Source organism: Acomys minous (assembly GCF_964271855.1).
Source record: "Acomys minous genome assembly, chromosome: 8".
Lineage (NCBI taxonomy): Eukaryota > Metazoa > Chordata > Mammalia > Rodentia > Muridae > Acomys > Acomys minous.
The window spans coordinates 16,151,567-16,170,272 of record NC_140489.1 but is presented as its reverse complement, the minus strand read 5'-3'; the positions used below and the strand labels follow the sequence as shown (position 1 = coordinate 16,170,272).

The window sequence follows — 18,706 nt, the reverse complement described above, 5'->3', positions numbered from 1 at the left end:
AGGGGGCGCCGAGGGGCCAGTCATGCTTAGCCGTAAAAGTTGGGGATGGAGAGACTGCTCAGAGGTCAAGAGCTCTGGATCCGTGGGTTCCCAGTACCCACAGCGTGGCTCAAAACCATCAGAGTTTGTACCTCGGATACCAGAGGTTCTGAAGCCCTCTTCTGATAACCACCAGCACCAAGCATAGCCGCATAGCCACGGTGTATGGACATACACACAGACAAATCACTGATCCCCTAAATATAAAGACTGCAGCTCTCAGTAATCTGGAGAAAGTGTCAGGAAGCCTCTCACACCCAGTGAAGGCCCACTCTACTCTCTGCAGGAGGTAGCAGATAGAGTTGGATACTGAAATCTGGAGCCCAGACCCTGCCCAGTATGGAAAGGAAACACTTGGGGATTCGGTTTTATCTTTATGAGATCCGCTGAAACACATCTTGTTTCTCCCAAACTGCAGAGAACGAACAATCGAGGTTTGGATAGGTTAAGAAACTTGCTGGGAGGGGCACCCTGGGGCCCTTTCTTCCCTGCCCTGCTCTTCTGTCAGCTGGTGGGACGTCTAGGTATGGTGACAAGAGGCATGGAGCCAGGAAGGGGGGAAACTTATCTCCAGCATCCTTGCCCCAGACTCATCAGTCTGTGGTGCCCAGATGCTTCCTTCTCCTCTCCTACACGACACAGTGCTTCTCCTGAATATATTTCTGACCTCCTAAATGACTTTTCTCCTGAACGCTGAATGTACCAGCTTCTCCAGCGCCTCTGCCCACTTTTGACACAGAAAGCTCAGCCAGCCATAGGCAAGGCCAGTGCTCCCCTTCGCCCTGGCTCCTGACTGCCAGACTGGCCATTGATCTCAACACTCCACATATCAATCCCCATAATTCTCCTGGGGAACCTTGGAGGTTGTGTCGGTATCGCAGATGAGGAGGCCCAGAAAAGGTGCATGACCTCCCAAGGACACAGAGCTGGGAAGTGAGAAGGACAAGACTCAAGCTCCGACTCACTGATCCTCTAGGCCACACTCTCAACTACTGTCCTACTTCTGGTGACATCAGGGTGACAGCTGATAGGTCACGAGGTTTTGCAATTTTCGCAGTGTGTTAACTTGCCTGGCCCATTTTTGTCCTCGCTGTAGCCCCATGGCGTACCCAGAACAAGCTGTGTCTATCTTTTTTAATAGACATGGCTCAGAAAATCAGTGACAAATCGGAGGTCATAGAATAGCTCTGGGGGTTTGACCCCAGGACCCCTCATCTCAGCTCTTGACCCTGTGACCTCTCATCTTGGCTCTCATCCCTTGGATTTCTGCCACCTTCTAGAACAAGCCCTCACACTGTTGATTTCCATCACTTAACCGTTCCAAGCCCTGCTGACAGGTGACCTCACAGCCTCCTGTGGGGCTCTAAGGAGGGGGAGGGGAAAGCAGGTGCCACCAGGCCGGTTCCCATGTCTCTTGATTCCTGGTACTCTCCTTGCAGCTGGCTGCCTGGGACTGAGATGCCAGGGACCTCCTGCTAGGATCTGCGTGGACAGCATTGTTGTCATCAGAGATGCTGAGTTTGGCTAAGATCTGCCTCTGAAACCTCAAAAGGAAATTCACACACCCAGGGGAGCTAATTGCCTCCTAATTTCTATTTGTGCAGGCTCTGGGGGCTTGACCTCCCCTTCAGAGGTGCTGGTCAAAGGCAGGGCTGAGGCCCCTGGACCACCGCCATGACCAACAAATGCAGGGTAACAGCCGTGACGCGCCCAAGCACGGAAAAGAACAGGGGCGGGGCGGGCTGGGCGACTGGCCCACGGGCTGGAGCCTTTGCAGGCCCCAGCTGGTCTCTAGTGATTCCCTGGCCATGCCAAGGAAAGGGGCAGAAATGTGGGAACTTGACAGGTTCTGCCCTGAGTCCCAGAAGCATAAAGCCAACGAGTCAGTGAGCCATCAAGTTGCTGTTTACTTCTCTGGGATTTAGCCATCCAAAGTTAGTGTGCTGTGCTGGCCAGATCCGAAACACATAGGGACAGTGGTGCCGTTTTATAGAGGATGAAGCAGAGACCCCAGATTGGAGTGGTGAAGCAAGCGGGTCTGAATAAAGGCAAGCAGCAAACCAGAGCTAGAGGAGGTGCTGGGTACCCAGGGCCAGGCCTTTCCATGGTGCCACATCCTCTTTTTAATTAATAATTAATTTTTCTTTTTTGAGATAAGGCCTAAACTGACACATATCCATGAAAGACCTCGATCTTCTTGCTCCTACCTCCCAAGTGCTCACATTACAGAATGTCTGTCACCAGGCTTGGCTTAGGTCTCCCACTTCTAACCTTGGAGAGTGCCTGTGTGGACAACCCACTGTGCAGCTGCATCTTTCACACCAGGGCACTTTGTGGAACAGAGGGCAGGAAGTAAGCAGGTGACTCTGAGAAACAGGTTAGGATTAGCTGACTTTCCCCAGAACAGACCCATCCCAGGACTGTTCCTGGGAGGCCCTGTGTACCCATCCGGGAAGAGCCTCTGACTTGGGACCTCGGTCCAGGCCCCCTCAGTATTGAAACACCGCTCTCCTTGCCTTAGAGCTGGGATCCTAGGGAAGACTCTAGCTACTCAGGCATATAGTCTTGCCGTGCTGCCTGCCCTGGGTGTGATGCTGTGCCTTAACCCAGCCTGGGAGCAGCGAGTAGGTATCTAAGCTAGCTGTCATTTAGTAGAGGGAGACAGGGATGTTGGGGGACAGCATAGGCAACGAGGAAGCATCAGTGTTCAGAAACCCCTGGACCTGATGAGAGCTGGCCTAATGCTGGGCCATCTCAGGCATGCCACTAACCTCTCTGAACCACGACAGACCACACTGTTATACTAGTGACAATGGCAATGATGCCTACAGCAACCCCCTCACTGAGGCCCTGATGCCAAGGACACTTCACCCTTCTCAAAGACTCAATGACTACGCTACTTGTCACTGAACACTGACTGTGCACCAGGTGTCCTTTAAAGTGCTCTTCACAGTCACCGTGACTGTGATCCCACGGGCTGAGATTTTTTTTTTCCATCTCATTTATTCTTCATACACCTCAGCAAGATATATGGCAACCACACTGTCTTGTTCGCTCGCAAAGCCTGACTTTGAGGATAACACCTCACACCTTAGTCAGATCAGCACACAATAGGTCATTAGAAAGCAGTTAGAAGTCAGTGTCCTGGGCACAGGGACGGTGGCCCCCACCAGTGAAAACCTTAGTCAAAAGGTCAGTATTCACCCTGTCACACAGGAACTAGCCACTACCGCCACCAACACACTGAACCACACTGTCATGACATGAGTATACCACAGGTCGCACTCGGGTCAAGAGAAGAATATTTAACAATGGTGGGTCAGATGTGAATTATGATTGCAAGTCTGTGTTTTCTTTCTTTCTTTTTTCATTTTGGTTTTTTGAGACAGTGTCTCTCTCTGTTATCTTGGCTGTCCTGGATTTGCTTTGCAGACCAGGCTGGCCTCAAACTCACAGCATCCACCTGCCTCTGCCTACCAAGTGCTGGGATTAAAGGCATGCACCACCATGCCCGACTAAGTTTGTGTTTTCTATTGGCTATGAGAGAGAGGCTAGGTTCCTGGAACTCACTCAGGCACCCTGTGGAAATACTGGCACCCTGCCCCAGGCCAGCCCAGTGCCATTAGCTGGCCTAAGGTGGGGCTTGGATCAGGCTGCACAGAGGTCAGAAACCCCTGCTTTCAGGGCCCTTGGCTACATTCTTGTCCAGTTCACTAAGTCTTTGGAAGTCTACCTGTTCTCCTGGTCCTTGTACCACACTGGAAATGGAGGACAGAAAATGTGCCTAAGGGATGGGGATGCTAGCTCCTCTATCAGCCATGCCCCCCAGCACCCCCGACCCTGTGCTGAACAGCAGGCACATCTGGCAAATGGCCTCAGGATCCAGGCCCTGGGTAGGCAGAGTGTTTTGGCAGGTGGCTGAATGCCTATGGAATGTCACATCAAATCCCTGCTCAGCCCGTGGGAGGCCAGCATGGGGAGAGCCTCTAATGCCACATGCCCAGGGTATGAGCAAAGAGCAGTGGCCTAGCTAGGTGGCAGGGCTTTAACCCTTCACTGGGCAGCCCTCAGGAAATCATTTGTTTATGCAAACGGCATACGGGAAGGCCTGGTGCTCTGAAGGACAGTGTAGGCTCCTAGGGCCCTTGCTTCAGTTTCTGTGGCCGTCTCTCTTTCCCTATACCTCCCCCACCAGCTACCCCACCTTACTGAAGATGCTAACCATATGTGTTCTTTTTCTTCCACCAGCCTGAGAGGTTAGAGCATCTCCCAGTGTGGTTGGTACCCAGGGAGCATGGCATGGGTTTTCTGGTAACTGTAAATTATCTTCCTATTGTACCGAATGGTAAATGTTTCCTTTGAAAACCATTTATTTTTTTAAAAATATGTGTATTTTAAAAATTGTCTTTAAAAGCCAATGATAACGGCTAAAATGAAAAGAAAGCTTGCTAGGGTCCACAGTTGGGCATTATCCAGCCATTAGAAAGTCTCCTACCTCTGGAGCGAAAGTACTAGGCCTGGGGATGGCCCCACTGAGGCATAAAGCTTTTAGCTGCCTGTGCTATGAAGGATCCATCACGGCAGACCTGCCTCCTACAACTTGGCAACAAGGCCGCACTTTAGAAATGACCAGTGTCTGTCTACAAGGACAGCCAGCTTCCCCTCTACTTCCAAGCATCCTTTCTCACCCACAGTGTGGGTGCTAAATTCTCAGCAAATAGCTCCAGGGTGAGTGGGGAGTTAGAAGTTCCAGAGAGATACTTACTCCATGGTGTATAAATAACCCCAACCAGGGCCAATTTTATGCTACCAAAGAGGGGAGGGAATGCGTTGCTGGGAAGGTACCCACCATGGGGTGCACGGGCGGGCGATACAGGCTGATCCCAGTGCATTCTGCCCCGGAGCTTAACTGCTCCCTTCTACCAGGGCCACCAGTACGGAGCTTAGTTCTGGAATTCTTCCATCACGTCACGAATGTGTGTGGACTGTTTACCTGTGTGTGTGGTGGGGGAGGGGTGCGCCTTTCCTCCCACAGATTGCTTCTAGAGAAGTTGAACTTCTCCCGCCCGAGCACCCTGAAGCATATAGGGAAGTGCCCAGTGACTGGCCCCTCTCTGTTGCCGTAGTTGCCATGCAGATTATCTCTGCACCCTCCCACCCCACCAAAATAGCAGTCATGAGTCCAGTCTCCTCTCTGCTCCCTAAGTGGGAGTCCCCTAGATGGGTCATTTGGAGCAGGTGACTTCCTGCCACCTACAAGTTGTGTGACCTTGGACCAGTCACCTAACCTCTACTTGTCTTAGCCTTCTCATTAAAAAAAAAAAAAAAAAAAAGGTCATCATGGTCTCCACCTCAGTAAGCCCTTAAGAGCATTAAATGGGTTCGTCATGGAAAGGAGGTGCCCTGTCCCGCCCTGCCCTCATTAACCATCGCTGCCCTGTGCCTGGTGATGGTCATGCCTGGACTGACCTATAGTTGCCCTTCTTGGAGGCCACATGCAGGGGAAGCAGGCCATCTTTGTTGGCTTTGTTGGCGTCAGCGCCCTGTGAGAGAAGAAACTCCACCACGTCTTCGTGCTCATTCTTGCAGGCCTCGTAGAGGGCCGACGCGCTGTCACTGGCCTGCGTGTTGATGTCTGCGCCTGGAGAGGGAGACATGGAGCCATGAGCGATCAGTGGCTCTGCCATAACTCAGTGCCACTGTGTAGTGAGCATGCCCGAGCTAACTGCCGTGTGCCAAGCTGTGCCTACGCTGTCTGAATCCACATGGACCCCCTCAGAGGTCAAAACTACAGTAAGCTCTTTATCACAGAGCCGTAACGCCTATACTGTTGCTCTGAATTCATATGGAGTCTTGGGAGGTCAAATCTACAGTAAGCTCTTCATCATAGACCAGAACTAAGGTCCTGAAAGAACCCAGGATAATCCACTCAAAGATGTGCAATCAGCCTTGAACCCATATGGTCCAAGGGTGGAGACTAAGCTGTTGGCCTTCACTGTGCAAGGGCCCTAGGCTGGGCCCCTGACAGCAAGGCTCCACAAAGGAACCCCCACTGGCTTGTTAGTTGGGTTTGGAGTTGATGGTTGGTTGGTTGGTTGGTTGGTTGGTCGGTCGGTCGGTCTGAGGCACCATCTCATATAGCCTATACTGGCCCTTGAATTCCATATGTAGCCAAAGATGGTCTTGAACTTTTGGTCCTCCCACCTCTAACTCTAGAGTGTTGGAATTACAGGCGCCAACCACCACCTCACACACTTGTCCAGTGCTAGACACTGATCCCAAGGCTTTATCCATGCTAGGAAAGAGCCCTATCAACTGAGCCATGTTCCCAGCCCTGGGATTTGTTTCATTCTCCGTCGGAAACAAGAGAGAAATGGATTCCTTTATCCTCTTATGGAGTCGCTGGGGAACTGGAGAGATGGCTCAGTGGTGAAGACTACTTAGCGCTCTTGCAGAGGACACTGGGTTCAGTTCCCAGCACCCACATTAGTAGTTTACAACTACCTGTAGCTCCAGCTCTAGTGGACCTGACGCCCTCTTCTGGTTTCTGTGGGTACTTACACTCACCTTTACAACACACACACAGACACACACACACACACAGACACACACACACACACACACACACATACACACACACACACACACACACACTACAAAGCCATGCTGGTAGGAAGGAGTACTGAAGCGGGGGACAGGGGGGCAGCCTGCGTGCCTTCATCTCAGCCTTCTACATCTTCTGCATCCCATGGGGTGGAAGAGAGAACCCGCGTGCATGTGACTTCTCTGCAAAGGGAAGTAGGCTTCGTGCTACAGAGGCAGATGAGCAAGGAGGTTCAGTGAAGGCTGAGATCAAAGGCTTGTGTCAACCACACCTCCTCTCACGGAGCTATCTGCTCATCTAAGCCTTTCTGATTTCTTCACTTCAACAGCCCTGGGACTCACCCTTGTGCAAGGGCACAGGCCTTGATGGCCTAGTAGTACTATGAAAGTTCTGTTTCATGATTCCCAAGCTCTGGGGCCTTCAGTAGCCTTTAGAGACTCAGTTTACCTGTTTGGTAAACGGAAATCATGATCCCATCCTCTCATGGTTGCTACAAAGTGTAAATAAGATAATAGAAACATAGCACCAGCCTCAGATGTTGCTCAGCCAGTGTCAGCTAGAGCTCAGCCAGTCGAGCTAGAGACTGGCCCTTCCCTTAGAGGGAGAGTCCAGGGACATCTTTAACGAGCCTCAGGGCCTCAGGGTCAGGCTCCCCAGCAGGCCTAGGCTTTCCAGCAAAGCAGCCTGCTCACACAAGGAAAATATTTCCATAAGAACCGGCTTTAGCTCCCCCATGAAGGGAGCAGTCCCTGACTCAGTGTCAGCAGGGGATAGGACAGCTGCCCAGAGAGGGGAGTTCCCCTCACCCACTGTGCCCCTGCCCTCAGCATGGCCTGTTGGCCCGAGATCCAGAACTCCACCTTGGCCCCTGTGTTCTCAGAGTGTTCACTACAAAGTTATCCCTGGCTATGAGCCTCAGTCTGTCCTGATACACACTACAAATGTGGCCTACCTATCCAAGCCAGGCCCAGGGTCTTTCTCTTAGGCTGAGATGCAGACACAGGTCAGGATCCAGGCTCTCACGGTGAGCAATAATTAACCTCCCTGAGTCTTATTCCCCTCATGTATACAGTAGGTTTAGGTTAGTGCGCAGATCACACTCTACCTATCCATCATAGGCCCATGCTTAACAGGAGGCCTGACACACAGTAGGTCTTCACTGATTTGTTGCGGCACAGCCCCAAGGTCTGTGCATGGCCTCAGTCTCGCCAGTGTTCAAGAGGGATCTTTCTTCCACTGAGAGAGAAGAGAAACCATCTGGGAGCTTGGTAGGTGTTGTCAAAATACAAAGGTTTTTAGCCATGTTCCTGAGGTCTTTGTTGCTGGAACATCGCGGTGCAAACAGTGCTGTCTTAGTTTCTCTTAAATTCTGTTAGGATTCTTCATGGGAAAATAGAGCAAAGTCTTGGGTCCAAATCCTGTGTCTGTCACTAACTTACTGTGTAATCTTGGACAAATCACTCTCCCACCCTGATCCTTGGTTTTATCACCTGCAAAACAAGGACGTGATCTTCATCTAAACCTAACAGCATGACGTGACAGAAAGAATAGTGGTTTGGGGCATCAAGAGTCCAATGATCTAGAGAGTTCTACAGCTTTGCTCTGGAGATAAGTTACTTCCTCTTTCCAGCCTCAGATTCCTCTTTTGTGAAAGGAGGATGTTGAGCTGAATCAAAGATGCTAAGAGGCTTGTGTGAGACAAGAAGCACGCAGCAGTACCTCACTGCAGCTCTGCTGAGCCTAAACCTGTCGTCAAAATGAGCTCTAGATCAGAGGACGCCCACAAGACGACCCCAGCACAGCTCTCCTTCCCAGCTGACGTCTGAGGCCCTTGGCAGCTGCTCCATGTGTGACCACTCACCATGCTTGGCCAGGAATCTCAGGGCCTCCAGCTGCCCGCTCTGGGCAGCCACAAACAAGGGGGTGATGCTGTAGGCGTTCTTGGCCTCCACCTTGGCCCCACCGCTCACTAGGATCTCCATGACCTCCAGGTCATTGCGTGAGACAGACTCATGCAGCGCCGTCCAGCCCCGGTTGCAGCGGTGGTTGGCGTCTGCGTTGTAGCTCACCAATATCCTCACTGCCTCAGCATTCTTCCGCTCACAGGCTGGACCAGGGAGAAGTAAGACAGTCAGTCAGCATGGTCCCGAAAGGCTGGACAACTGACTACTTTAATCCTCACTGCTTAGACAACGAAGCAATGTCAGTACCTGCTGTAAAATGAGGAGGGTGAAACAGAGAGGGTAGGTGGCTTACCCAGGGTCACACAGAGAATAAGTGTCAAGACTGAGATTCAAACCTAGGGAGTCACGTCCAGAGACTCTGTCCTCTAGAATGTTCGAGAGCGTCCCTAACTCATCATCCTTTTCAATGTTACATCGGACACTAGGGCTGAAAGAACCTAGACAACAAACGGGTGCTTGTTTAAGTCTGGTTTATTTTCTGAGTACCACCCATCTTTCTCATCCTCATCTTCAGCTTCCTCTGTGCCTGAGTGCACCCTTGGCTCCGGCCCATGGTTCTCACTAGGGAGCTGTAGAGGGTGTTGGAGTCACCAAGGAATGTGAACCAACTAATGGCTCTTGCAGCCTCCCTGGGGAAGGGACAGCACACAGGGGGCGCAGTTGCCTGTAGTGTTTCAAGGGTCTCCAGCGCCTAAGCCCTGCTGTTCTCTCTGTAAACCACTCAGCAACGCCTTCCTGAAGGAGGCTGGGGGCGGGGCCCATAGGAGGCCACAACACAGGAGAGGGGAGCCTGGGGCTTAAGTACATGACAGGACCAAGGCCAAGCCACTGTCTGGTACTACAAATGTTTCTCTTTGAGACAGCTGAGATCCCAGGTAACAGCTAAGGGCCCCATAGAAGACACTTGCATGCTGGGTTCAGGAGCCTGCTCTTCTGTCCTCCTCACTTCCTACAGAACGCCAAGCCACCTGTGTGCCTTCGGTCCTTACATGTAAAACGGGGGTTCGGGGGCAGGGTACTAGCAATGCTTCCTGGGTGTGGAGACAAATACAAGGGCTTAAGGAACGTGCCCTGCTCAGCACACAGGTACTCAACAGGTGACAGCTTTAGTGACGGATTTTCTGTCCATTGACACTGGGCCTGTCTAATGCAGCCAATGCATACCTTTGGACTAGTACTGAGCCAGCCAGGAGGTTTTTACTCACACAAACTTAGCAGAGATGTGCACTCGCTCTCCTACCCCCTGGCTTGTGCCCGTGCTGTTCCGGAAGTTTAGCCAGCTGGTAAGCTCCTTGCTGCTGGGGTTCAGCACCCTTCTCCACCTTTCCACCCAGCCCCTTGCCAAGCCCTGCATGCCTGTGGTCTGAATGTGCGCCCATGCTTGGTGTAGCCCACAGACGTATGCCACATCACTTCCATCCAAAGGCTTCAGTGTCCCTCAGCGTGCTGAGCTGGGGGAGGACATATGGGAAAGGCTGGGTGACCCACGTGTAAATGTAAGACCTAATTAGCATGTACCTTGCATCTTGGAGGAGTACTGCAACATGGGCCTCTCCGAGCTATGCATTCATGGGGGCAAGCTGTAAGCTGCCCACCTTGCTTCTGGGCAGGGCTTCCTGATCCACCAGAAGCCCAGGCTCTGGACTTACCTTTGTAAAGTGGAGTCTCCCTGGATTTGTTAGATATGTCAGGTTCTGCTCCTGCCTGGAGCAGCGACAGGAGGCAGTCCAGGTGTTCCCTGCATGTGGCCAGATATAATGCTGTCTCTTCCTGCAGGGTGCGCTGGTCAATGGTCCCTGGGTAGGCTGAGGGAGACGAGAAAAATCTGTGAAGAAGGAAGGTACCCACTCTCCCAACACAAATGTTCTGACTTCCTCACAGTTCTGAGGATGGGTGTGCAACTGTTTCCTCATCTTGCCCCCCCCCCCCCCCCCCGTCCCATGGGTCTGCTTGGCTTCCCGGCTGTAGGAATGCAGCCAGATGCCACCTTCTCTGGAAAGCCTTATCAGATTGACCTTCTAGATCTGAAGTGTCTATTTTTCCTTTGCCCTTTTAGACCCTGTTAGAATGGCCATATCTCGTGCAACGTTTTTCTGTGAGTGTGGCTGGTAGCAGTTGGGACAGTTCTGAGGCCAAGGCAATACCTGTCTGTTGGTATCATTAAGTTTAGTCTGGCCTCCAGAAAGATGGGATTTTGAGACAAGGCAGAACTGGCCCAAGGTCTCACGGTCGGTGGGCCCAGCCTTGGCAGTGCACAGGCACAGTTGTGGTTCCTTCCACACCAAGTTAGCCCCCTGGAACATTCTGGAACAAGCTATCAGTAGCTGTTCCAGAACTCAGTTCTTCCCTCTCTCTCTTTTCTAGGAATTAGGTTTTCCTGTCTGAAAGGTGAGGAGAGACAGGCGCAGGGGCAAGAACAGGGAGAAACGTGCCCACTCCCCGAACCCCCGACCCCAGTGCAACACAGTGATTGTTAACTGTGTTTGTGGAGAACGTTACATGGCCTGCCCCCTCACTCCCCCCCCCACACACACAGAGGGAGACCCCTGTGCCCATGCTGGCCCTTCAGAGATGGCCCTCACCTTGCTGCAGAACTTTCAGACAGCCCAGCTGGCCGTAGTAGGCAGCCTCGTGCAGCGGCAGCCAGCCCTCCTTGTTGGGCTCGGCAAGATTCTTTCCATCCTGGATCATGACCTTCAAGGCTTCTTCATCCCCTTCCTTGATGGCCTTCAGGACGGGGTCCATAGCCCTGTGAGAGCAAGCGGCAGCAAGTCGTCAGCTGTAGGCAGGGCCAGGTGGTCTGATGGGGGGGGGCACAGCGCCTACCCTGGGGTGCTCCTTTCTTGGGTATTCAGCTTGTTCTAGGACCAACGCCTGTGCCCTCCGGCTCAGCGGATGCAGGAGAATCGGGGTGGGAACTCTGCAGCCCTGTGGTGGCTTTCTGTGGCTGAAGCTAATGTCACACCCAAACTGTTTCTACCGAAGAGGCTCAGGCACGAACGATGGCTAACAGCCACAGAGGCATTGGCAATAACTATGCGCCTTTCCCAAAGATGGCCCTCCACTTTGTACCAAGCACAGCTACCAACGGGGATGGATCATTGCACGAGCTCCCAGAGGCATGGGCCTGCCAAGGCCCCTCCTTACACCGTCACCCCAGCCTTCCCATCTCCCCATCCAATCCATTATCCCCACTCCCAGCTGCTGAAAAATGACAATATTTGAAGGATTAATAAATTAGAAGCCTTCACAGTTTAAGACTTCTAAATGTCAAAAGGTCTCAAGGCTACAGTGAGAGGTATCTTTGTTTGGCTCATTGAAAGCAATTTGTTTATTTATCTATTCACTCGCTCATTTGTCTGTTCACTATGACCTCTTTTCCTGTGTCCCTCTATACTGAGTCAGTAGGGACCATGAGTGTCCAGGATGCTGAATTTAGGAGCTAGGATGGGCTCAGGAGGGTCTCTAGGACCAGCCCCCAACCCCTCCCAGCTGCTTCCTCCAACATGCGACACTTCCTCCTGCCTCGCAAGCTCTGGGTTATTAATAGCCGATGCAGGAGAAGCCAGAGACCCAGCAAGGACAAGGGACTGACCAGCTAGATCCTGAACGTCCATCAACACCATCACAGCCACCTGCTTACCTTCTACCCAGGAGCAACGGGACCAACCCACATCTGTCTCAGGGGGGGCCCCATGGGGGTATGTGGCCACTGCTGAAGTGGACGGGCATGGGCTGGCTGGTCCTGTGGCCTTGGTGAGGGGAGGTCCCCGCAATGTAATACTTGCTGTCAGGACCCAGCAGCCAGTGTGGGTCTCTCCAGCTACGGTTCACAGGCCCTGGGACTCTCATGTCACACACTGACAGCTTCCCCGTGAGCTCAAGCAAAGTCCCCGCCCCAAAGAGGGAGAGGCTGCCAGGCATGTTAAACCACCAACGACTAGTAGCAAGCTGGACATGGCTTTGGAAGAAAGACTTTGTCGTCCCCCAAGCCTGCCTTGAAGAAAAGGGAGACTTGTGGGGTAGGCCCTCCTAGGGTGGATGTGCAGGGGTGAGCAGCTGTACTGAAATTAGAACTGGGATTTCTGTTTTGTCAACCCCAGAGCCCCAAGACTGCCGGGCTTGGAGAATCTGGAAATGGGAACTTTCTACTTGCTACCTCCTTTCTGCCACACAGAAATTGGGGTACCAGTAAAGGCTCCCCCTTTTTGCTTTTAACTGCTTCTAGGGCCACTCTGGAGTACACAGCAAGGAGGGAGGTAGCAGCTCCCAAATACACCATGAGCTCAGCCCTCCGGGCCGAACCCTCTCCTTTGGCTCCGATTAGCTCTGAGCATTGGCACCTGGCACGGAAATGAAGCAGTGTGGGTGGGGATTTATCCCTGGAGGTGTTGGCGCGGGGAGACACAAGACAGGGATAAATAGAAGTGAAAGCCAACCCCTCAGCTCACTCCCCTAGCCCTTTGAGCCTCTGCATCTTACTGAAGCCCCAGCAGCCACTCACATCTCTGGGGATATCTGAGGGGTGAGTCCCACGCACAGCCTGAATGCCACTCCCGGCAGGCACCGGTCTGTGGCCCCTGTGCCCAGTTCAGTGGGAGCACTGGACTATATGGGGCACAGCTAGAAGAGTATCTAGCACTACAGACCTGCCCCTCTCCCTGTTGCCCCAGTTGGAGTTGTGCGCTTGATGGTCTTGGGGCCAGGTTTGGGGACAGCGGCGGGGGGAGGGGGGGGTCACTTACGCCATCTGGGAGGTCTTGAACAGGTTGCTGCTATACTTCTGCATGACCCCCTGGAACAGACCTAGGGGTGCGCGGGCCGGTTGGCTCTCGGGAGGCGAGGAGGACCTGGAGGGTACAGAGCCAGAGTGAAAGAGAGAAAAGTACTCCGCATAGGAGAAGCGGGTCATGCTGGAGGCCGGAAGGAGGATAGAGGGCGAGCTGGGAGAGAGTCTAAGTGACAGACAGACACAGGGCTCTGAACCAAAGCAGATGGCTGGGTCCTCTCTGTGTGCTGGACACAGCTGCTGTGTCTCTGGATTATTTTTGGCCCTTGGAGGAAGCCCTTGGAGATTTAAATGACCATATAAGACAACAATGAGGTTAACCTCGCCCCTGCCCCCCCACCCCCACCCCCTCCCCAGCCAACCACAAGGGCACAGATATGAAGCAAGGTGACATTCTTCACCGGGGAGGATGTGAGAAGTGGTCGGTGGCAGGCGTCAGGATGAAAGGCCGTGAGGGTCTCAGCAGGGCTGGGCAAGAGATTGCTGGAGCAGCAAGAGAGCGGGGGGAGCCAGTCTGAGAAGCTAAGACATGTGGGCCCTGCACCTTGCTGGCTTCTCATGAGAAGACTGTGCACACCATAGTCCTCTTGGGACCCAGCAGTCTAAAAGGTACAGTAACTGGGTGTGTATGGAAAGTTAGACAGTGTTTCATACTCAGAGATGCTTCTTGTCTGACCTGCGGACAACCTCATTTTCTCTGTCTTATTTTTCCTACCTGTGCAGTGGGAAGAGAGCAGCCCCTGGCTCAAAAGCCAGAGTGAAATGCTCAGCTGTTTTGTTCTAGAGAACAGTGTCCCTTAGAGGCTCATGTGTTGAAGGCTTGTCCCCAATACAGTGGTGATCAGTGGTGTGGCTTGGAGAAGTGATTGGGTCAAAAGGACTCTGTTCTCAATCCTTGGGTTTGTTTTTTTTTTTTTTCAGTATTTTATTCAAGTTTTATCTTAAGTAATGTTAATTACAGTGTTTGAAGGGGAGGAGCGAATTCCACACAAAATGGAAGACTCTATAATGTACCCATTAAACTGCTAAAAAAAAAAAGGTGTTGCAGCTATAACAGAAGTCAGTTTAGATCCCTAGTGTTGGCAGGGTGTGTCCGCAATCACCTGCCCAGCTCAGACACCGTGGGATTTTGATCTACTGACTGGCTTAAAATTCGATGGTGTGGCGGGTAGCTTTAATTGCCAACTTGACACAGACTGGAATCAGCTGGGAAGGGAATCTCAATGAGGTTGTCTAAACTGGGTTGGCCCCTGAGCATGTCTGTGGGAGTTGTCTTAATAAAGTCAAACTGATATGTGAAGACCAAGCCCACTGTGGGTAGCACCGTTTCCTAGGCAGGGGGGTCCTGAACTGTATATAAGGGTAGCGAAACCAAGCACAGGCAAGCACACATACGCATCTGTTTTTTTCCTCTGTCATCTGCCACTATGATGTGACCAGATGTTTCAGGCCCCTGCTGCTATGACTTTCCCACAGAGATGGGATCGAACCTGGGATTTCTGAGCTGGAGTGAGCTCTTTTCCCCTAAGTTGCTTTTGACAAAGTATTTTTAATCATAGACACAGAAATGAAATACGGACCTGTAGCATTGTAGAGGAGGTGGTGAAATATAGGACCTGGGACCCAGTCGACAGGAATGTGTCCTTGGCCCCTTTCTCTCTCGTCCATTGCTTCCTGGCTACTGAGGGGCAAGCAGCCTCCTAAGCCAGGTGCTTCCACCACCATGATATTCTGCTGCTCCTGGGACCTGCAGCAATGAATGGGCCGCTGGCTACAGACTGGAGCCTCTGAACCTGTGGGCCTGAATAAACCCTTTCTCTTTTAAGCCATGCCTCTTGGGCTTTAGTTCCTGAGATGGAAGAAAGTCAGCTAACACAGACACAGGGGACTTCCCTCGGGTCAACGGTTCATTTTGCTTTCCCTATACTGAGCCTCAACCCTCCTCTACTGGAAGGGCAGATAAAGATGTGACAGCCATTGCACTCTGCTCTTGGCTGGGGCCGCAGGGGCTGCAGAATCCACACCCCCCTCTATCTCCTAGCAGGTCAACCTCAATGCCAAGCACTCTGCGCCTCGCTGCCTGTACACTGGGATGGGGGACTGTCCACTCGAAGGCTGTACCCCATGAGGTGCAGGTGCTGTACTGAGGACCTTGGGAAGGTTCCTGACCTTAAAGGACAGGGCAGGGACTCAGACTCTGTGGATGCCTCAGCAAAACCAGGCTGTGGTGCAGAGGAGAAGGCAGAGAGGAACAGGTGAAGAGGGAGCTTGATTCAAAACAGGCTGGAGGCCTGGCCAGCTTTGTGTTCCTTGCCTCCACTTTCCTTTTCCACTTCCAACTCCTTACATCCTTCTTCTTAAAAAAAAAAAAGATTTATTTATTTATCTATCTATTTATTATACAGTACATCTGCAAGCCAGAAGGGGGCATCAGATCACATTATAGATGGTTGTGAGCCTCCATGTGGGTGCTGGGAATTGAACTCAGGACCTCCGGAAGAGCCAACAGTGCTCTTAACCACTGAGCCATCTCTCCAGGCTCCTTACATCCTTCTACATACATTTCCAGCCTGTGTCAGACACCCGATGCACTCACTTAGCACTTTTCATCCTGTTCTTAGTGGGCATTCATAGGCCTGCCTTGTCCAGACAAGCAAGCTGAGAATGGGGACTTCCCAGGATCCTGCACAGCAGGTCAACAGGACTGAGGATCAGACAGCTCCTCAGACTCCTCCATCCTCCAGGGCCTGGCTTCTTCTTGCCTTCTAAGCCTCCCTCCTGCTCCGTGACCCCCACACTGCTTTTGTGCCTTTGAATGTGTGTACAGACTCTTCCCCAACTTGTGCCTCTATTTCTTTACTTGCAAAGTGAGGTCAGGACCAAACTGGGGCTGCATCACTGCCTACGCGCCTGAAGAAGCTCAGTGTGACACAGATCCAGAAGCTTCCACCTTGAATAAGGATGTGCACAGCCCATCTCACCTGGCCTGTCTGCACAGGGCCCATGCTTTCCTCTCTCCTCCTGGCCCTGGGAAAGCCGCCTCAGCCAGGCTATCTCTGTAGTCAGCAGGTCTGGGCTCTCCATGAAGTCCTGGGATTCCTGGGTCCACGTAGCCTCTAGTCTTTGGCTACCATTCAAATGTCTTAGCAAGATGATACACACTAGTAAAAACTGCCACATTCACCAAAAACGAGGACCAGTCCCTGTGAGGTGATAACAGCAACGAGGGTGACCGAGGTGAGGAGCTGAGGCTGATGTGGTATAATGACACCACGGCGTGAGTCACAGGTCACCACTGCGCAAGACAAATTTCTCAGAGCCCTTCCAAGCACCCTCCTGCCACCTTCTAAGACAGCAGGGGTGTGCCACCACTGCCATTCAGGCAGACATGATGGATTCTGCAGTGTGCCAGCCTGGCTTTGTACCAAGCCTCGTGTCAAGGACTGGGACTGTAGATCACTAAGTCACTCAATTTCCTGGATCCTTAAATGCTCAGAGGCCACAGGTGCGTGACGAGGCCACCCGCCCACAGAGCTACAGGGAGGGGTTGAGATCAAAGCAGGGGAACTCGTTCTAGGAGGACTGAAATTGGGGTGCGTGACCTTGGTCTGGAGGGGGGGTCAGCTGTACGGCTGCCCACAGGGCCCAAGGTCTGAGTCTCAGACTGGATGGGAAACTGAGAGACTTTTGTGCTTTCAAAGCAAAGTAGAAGGCCCCACTTCCCCTCTGCTGGCTGTGACAGGGGAATTTCCAGCCAGAGCCAACCACTTGGCTGAGTCATCTGGGTTGAGAGAAGCATGCTTCCGTGGGATGTGGCTACAGGTTATGACCTAAAAGAGGTCCAGGTAGGGTTTGTCTTCACCTCCCCCACTCCCTGAAACAGCATGCATCACTACTGAGCCTGCCCTGCTGAGTTCCTGTGCACCTGCAGCATTCAGACTCGTCAGGCTGCCAGCTTAGGGCGGGCATGACCAGGTGCCAGGCTAGACCCAACACAGGCTGCGTCCTGACTGGAACCACATGCATCCATGTACCCCATGACAAGCAAGCTCAGTTTTATGTTCCCCTCCTTGGTCTGCTGAAAAGCGCAGCCTTCAGTAAAAGCAGGCACTTGAAGGCTTTGAAGACCAGCTCTAGTTGCCCTTTGTTGGTCCATCCATAGAAACCTCAGGCTGCCTACTTCCGGGATATATGGGCCCCACCTCCCCACTGGATAGGAAGCAAGGTATGCCTCTTGGGAGCTCTTGGGAGCCAGGCTCTGCAAATGACTTTCATGACCACTCAACTTTGACCTTTCACCTGGTTGTAGGGAAATGGCTCTAAAGAGAGACCTTGTGTTTTATTTGGGGGGTATGGTCCTCCTTTGGTTTGGTTTTGAATTATTTATTTGCCTAAAAAATATTCATTAGGTACCTACGTTAACAACACAAGTGAACAATGCCTCCTGTTCCCCAGACTCAGACGCAGCCTGACACAGAAGCTGACCTGTGAAGGTGAGACAGTCATGAAATTGGGGCCCTGGGGACCCCTCACCTAGGGAGCAGGGGGAAGTGAATGTAAGCTACAGGGTGTGGGGAAGGCTTTAACCTGCCTCATCGTGTTTGCCTTTTGCAAGTAGACTGCATGGGAGGCGGGAAGCTGGGCTGTGCCACAGAGCCCGTGCCTAGCAAAGGCCTGGGTTCCATCCCTCAAACCAAAAGTTAAAAAAAAAAAAGACAAAAAGTATACTGCAGGATGAGCAAGCTTCAGCCAGCCACTGCTGAAGGGACAGGAAGGGACAGAAGGAATAGTTAGGGCAGGGCTCACTGAGACAGGGACATCTAACCTGAAGTGGTCGATGCACATGCCGTAAATGACACAGAAAACACTTGGCCTCCCAAACCCACCTCTTCCCATGGCCTCTTGTTCTTTTCTCCCACCCATTCACTTGTTTATAAGTGGCCATTTGGGTACGGTCAGGCTTCAGTGAGCAGATCAGGGATTGGAGACGTCACCCTCCTCCCCCGCTATGAATTTCACAGGCTGCTGGCAGAAGCAGGCAAATAAGGCTTAGAGGTAACAGCAGAACCATCCATGCGGGAGCCTCTGGGACAGAGAGTAAGTACATTCAACCTGCCTGACCTGGCAGTGCTTAGGGCTCACCGAGAAAGGGATAGGTGACCCAAGAGCCAGGTGACGGAAGGGAGCTCCCTGGAGCCTGTACGGTGTCCTGGGTCTATTTGGTAGATATATCCAAAGATAAAGAGGTAGAGAGATAGTGGGGCTCTTAGGTCCTGTACTCTCTCTCTCTCTCTCTCTCTCTCTCTCTCT

General features: G+C 52.3%; 1 protein-coding gene across 5 annotated transcripts in view; it reads right to left on the bottom strand.

The window, feature by feature from the left end:
* Nucleotides 1-18,706, bottom strand: part of ASB2 (ankyrin repeat and SOCS box containing 2) — a 38,930-nt gene that overhangs the window by 7,501 nt on the left and 12,723 nt on the right. For 4 of the 5 annotated variants that reach the window (XM_084793699.1, XM_084793696.1, XM_084793697.1 and 1 more), the window contains exons 3-7: nucleotides 13,353-13,457; nucleotides 11,190-11,356; nucleotides 10,257-10,412; nucleotides 8,505-8,750; nucleotides 5,509-5,680 (exon numbers count right to left, since the gene is read on the bottom strand). In XM_084793699.1, coding sequence (XP_084649825.1) covers nucleotides 5,509-5,680; nucleotides 8,505-8,750; nucleotides 10,257-10,412; nucleotides 11,190-11,356; nucleotides 13,353-13,457 — 846 coding nt within the window. Of the gene's footprint in view, nucleotides 1-5,508; nucleotides 5,681-8,504; nucleotides 8,751-10,256; nucleotides 10,413-11,189; nucleotides 11,357-12,250; nucleotides 12,436-13,352; nucleotides 13,458-18,706 lie in introns of those variants that run through there. The other variant, XM_084793700.1, reaches the window with a different exon arrangement.